Genomic DNA, 3,671 nt, shown 5'->3' with positions numbered 1-3,671 from the left:
TTATTTTTCAGTTGTTTCCGAGTCTGAAGGGAAAAGGTGCTGAGTGATTAGGCTTCTGAAGAACCCTCAACAAATGCCTAAAGAGACGCAAGATATGTTTGATGTCAGCCTCGTCAGGTGGGACTGAGGGATATATCAGTGGTTGGAGCATAACAGGTCTGGTAAAGATTAGGGAGCTCCTTCTAAAGCTGATCAGTGGGAGAGAAAAAAGGAAGAGCAAGGTGTGTTTTTTTTTATTACTTTTCATTTTGGAGAAAGTGGAAATATATTTTGACACACAAAATGTTCTGTATGTCTTTGATTAATAGGTACCTGGTGCATATGGCAGAGTGACAATTAGAAAGAGAACAGGGACATAACACCAAGCGTTCAAATGCCAAAAGGCTAAACAAACATCCTGGGTGCCCAATGGCTCTGTGTGCATAAACACAGCACATTTTGGTTTCTAGGTTACCAGCCTTCCCAAAGTATTGGTGCTGTCACAGTTAAGTGGAGGCACTGCTTTTCAGAACAACCTGGGCCACGTTAGGCTGCTGTGCTCCTGGGGCAGCACTGCCTGGACGTGTGACTCACGTGCTGGTGTCCAATTCCAGCCTTGCCCTGCAATATAACCTTGGGAAGCTAGAATGTCGATGAAAAGGGGGAAAACATAACCAATGTCCTTTGCAGTAGTAAAGAAGTTACTATTTAAAATACATTTAGACCTCTGCATACCCCGTATGCCAAGTATTTACTTAGCATTCAGGTCTCAAGTGGCTCCATTGTGGGGAGCAAACAACTCCAGTGCCTGCCAACTCGGAGGGGGAAAAGGTTGCTGCTGCTTACAAAATGCCCTCTTTGCAGATGGTCTATCTTCAGGTCTATCTGTCATTCGGTCAAAATTTATGAAACACTTACGTGATTCAAGCACTGGAGTGCTAGTTACCAGGGGAAACACACGAAAGCAACACGTACAAAAATATATTTCAGGAGACGAGAAGTTTGTGCCACATTGTACTGTGAAACAACCAGTGTGATGACACGTCTCATCAATCGCTAAACGATGGAACAGGATTTAAAGAGCAAACTTAGTGATCTGAGGAAGGAGAGACGTCAAGAAGGAGGATTTTGACAGCAATTAGGAAGCTGTGTTTAGAACCCCTGCGTTCACGTTTTAACTACTGATCACAAGGACTTGGGGCAAGTCACAACTTCTCATGGAGCCGCAGTTGTTCATCTGGAAACTGGGCATAATATTATCTTCCTAAGAAAGACTGTAAATAAGCTAATGTGTAGCGCCAGCAGTGTCTAGCCTATTCTAATCAACCACTCAGCTCTCGTAAGTGGGGTGGCCAATGGGAACAGCGGAGGTGGAGTCTGAACAGAGGAGGCAGGAAGGTGGGAACTGAACAAAGCAGGGTCAGTCAGATGAATACAAGTGATCCTGGGAAGTGAGGGGAAATGAGAACGATGACAGAAGGATATGGAAAGTGGCGGAGTAATTCAGACTTGATGGGAGAGGCAGTAAGGAGCCACGTGGTGATTTAGCCCAGAAAGACAAAAGGAAGGAAACAGGCAGGAGACAAAGAAACGAGCTAGAATTGGTATGCTACGCTGGGCAGGAGGGGATGAGGACCCGCTATTTTCAGCCTTCTTATGTTTTGTTTTTCTCTTCCTTAGGGCAGCAATCAGTGCACCAAGTATTTGTTTAGACTTCATACTTGCAAAGTACCTATACAAAGTACTTGATCGCATTTTGAACTTGCAACCTTTGGAATATTACTACTATGTACAGTTGAAAAAAATTGTAAGTTCCCAAATACAATGTTGATGACTTTTCTTCTGGTTATTTAAGAGAAAGCAAAGGAGCCCTTGTTTGAAGCACCTTCAAAGTAACTCCAGTTCCTCCTTAAAACCATTAAGGAGCACACTGGGATGGCTATTACAAGCTAGACAACCTTTACATTCTCGCTGGGGTCATGACATGAGGGAGATATGAGGCTTAAAAAGGGCTTCCTTTTACTAATCACAGATTAGTAATGCTCTTTTTTGGATAATATACAACCAGAATATAAAATCATTTTGAAATCCAATTTTGCCAAAGATGAATAAACACGTATATCTGCACAAACAGCACATAAGGGAGCAGAATGAAATCTCAGCCCAGAGTCTGGTCAGATTCCTGCAGCCTAAACTACGAAATGGCTTTGCATCAGTGAGCACTTATCCCCTTTACTGACCCCAGCTCCCAGCACATGCACATACACACCCCCAACCCTAAAGGTACTGTTTGTCTGTTCCTGGATACCATGAGCTACTAATTAAGTTCCAGCAGGTGACTGACAAACATTTTCTGTGTGCTTCCTGGGTGCAAAACATTGTGCTCAGACCTGGGCAAGCACGGTGGCATTCTTCAGGTCCTCCCTACCTCTTTCATGACTTTGATTGCTTCCCCCCGGTGCTGGGGGGGTGGATAGAGCAACATGCGGTGATACAGGGACTGGAGCACGGGCTTCATGGAGTCCACCGACCCCACCAGCCGGACCAGCTCGGCTGCAATGTAATAGATAGTGCGAGCCACGGGCCCACTCAGGGCTGGCGCTGTGGAGGAACAGCCCGAGCCCCGGCCGTGGTCAGAAACTCCTGGAGCCACAGAGTCCGACTCCATGCTGGTACTCGTGCTGCTGCTGTGAGCAGAGGTGATGGTTTTGTCGAGAATTGGATTCCCCAGGATTACGACGAGAGCAGGACAAAGGTTCTTCCTGAGAAGAAAAATAACTTTCACTATAAACCAAATGATCAAATGTGAATACTATCCTGAAGGCAGATACCAGGTGCCACACAAATGACTAATTAGTGTTGGGTTCTTTTGGCTATGTCCTGCCCCAGTTTTTCATATATCTCCATCACTTCTGGGTATATGAATAAAACACTTTCTCATAAGTCAAGCTAGGATTAACTAAATAAAATATCAAGAGAAGTGCTAAGAAACCATCTTACATGAAGAAAGGGACTCAAAATGCTACCTGTCTCCATTATAAAGTTTCATTGTACTATAAATAACAAAATTATTTGTACTTCTCATTAGAGAAGTTACTTTGAAATTCTGACACATATACTGACACGATCCTTCATCTTGCCTCCTCTGGATGAGCCCAGGAACGCAGAGCAACTAGCTGTCTGCCCGCGGGCCCTGTCACTTGTGTGAATCTCTGACTATGACTAAGTGGCAGGTATTCAGGTTGAGATGGAGAATGTACCAGGGCTAAGAATAACATTCCGTAGCTCTAGCCCCACCCCTACTCCCACACAACTTTCTGGTGCCCTTGGATGCTTTTAGAACATACTAATAACCTAAAAAACACTCTCCTCATTTCTAACTCTTACGATTCTATGGTGTAAACAAAAAGCAAGAAGGCTTTGGAGGTCTATTTTGTCGCAATAATGATCTGTATTTTGGCCCGGTGCATGTAAGTGAAGCAACTTCCCTACTTTCCCTCTAAAACGTTTTTTTTTTTATTATTAGTTTCAGGCGTACAAAACAACATAGCGATTAGACACTTACACACCTCACAAAGTGACAACACCAACAAGTCTCCTACCCATCTGACACCATACATAGCTATTTAGCTATTAAAATACCATTAACTATATTCCCTATGCTGTACTTTACATCTCGTTACTATATATAT

The 3,671-nt window shown here is 43.7% G+C and overlaps 1 protein-coding gene across 1 annotated transcript in view; it reads right to left on the bottom strand.

The window, feature by feature from the left end:
• ARFGEF3 (ARFGEF family member 3) overlaps positions 1-3,671 on the bottom strand; it is a 183,080-nt gene that overhangs the window by 83,057 nt on the left and 96,352 nt on the right. The window contains exon 10 of the mRNA XM_019648090.1: positions 2,399-2,741. Within this exon, the coding sequence (XP_019503635.1) occupies positions 2,399-2,741 (343 nt within the window). The remainder of the gene's footprint in view (positions 1-2,398; positions 2,742-3,671) is intronic.

The sequence above is a fragment of the Hipposideros armiger genome, unplaced genomic scaffold (assembly GCF_001890085.2).
Source record: "Hipposideros armiger isolate ML-2016 unplaced genomic scaffold, ASM189008v1 scaffold_120, whole genome shotgun sequence".
NCBI lineage: Eukaryota > Metazoa > Chordata > Mammalia > Chiroptera > Hipposideridae > Hipposideros > Hipposideros armiger.
This window is presented reverse-complemented; position numbering and strand designations above follow the sequence as displayed.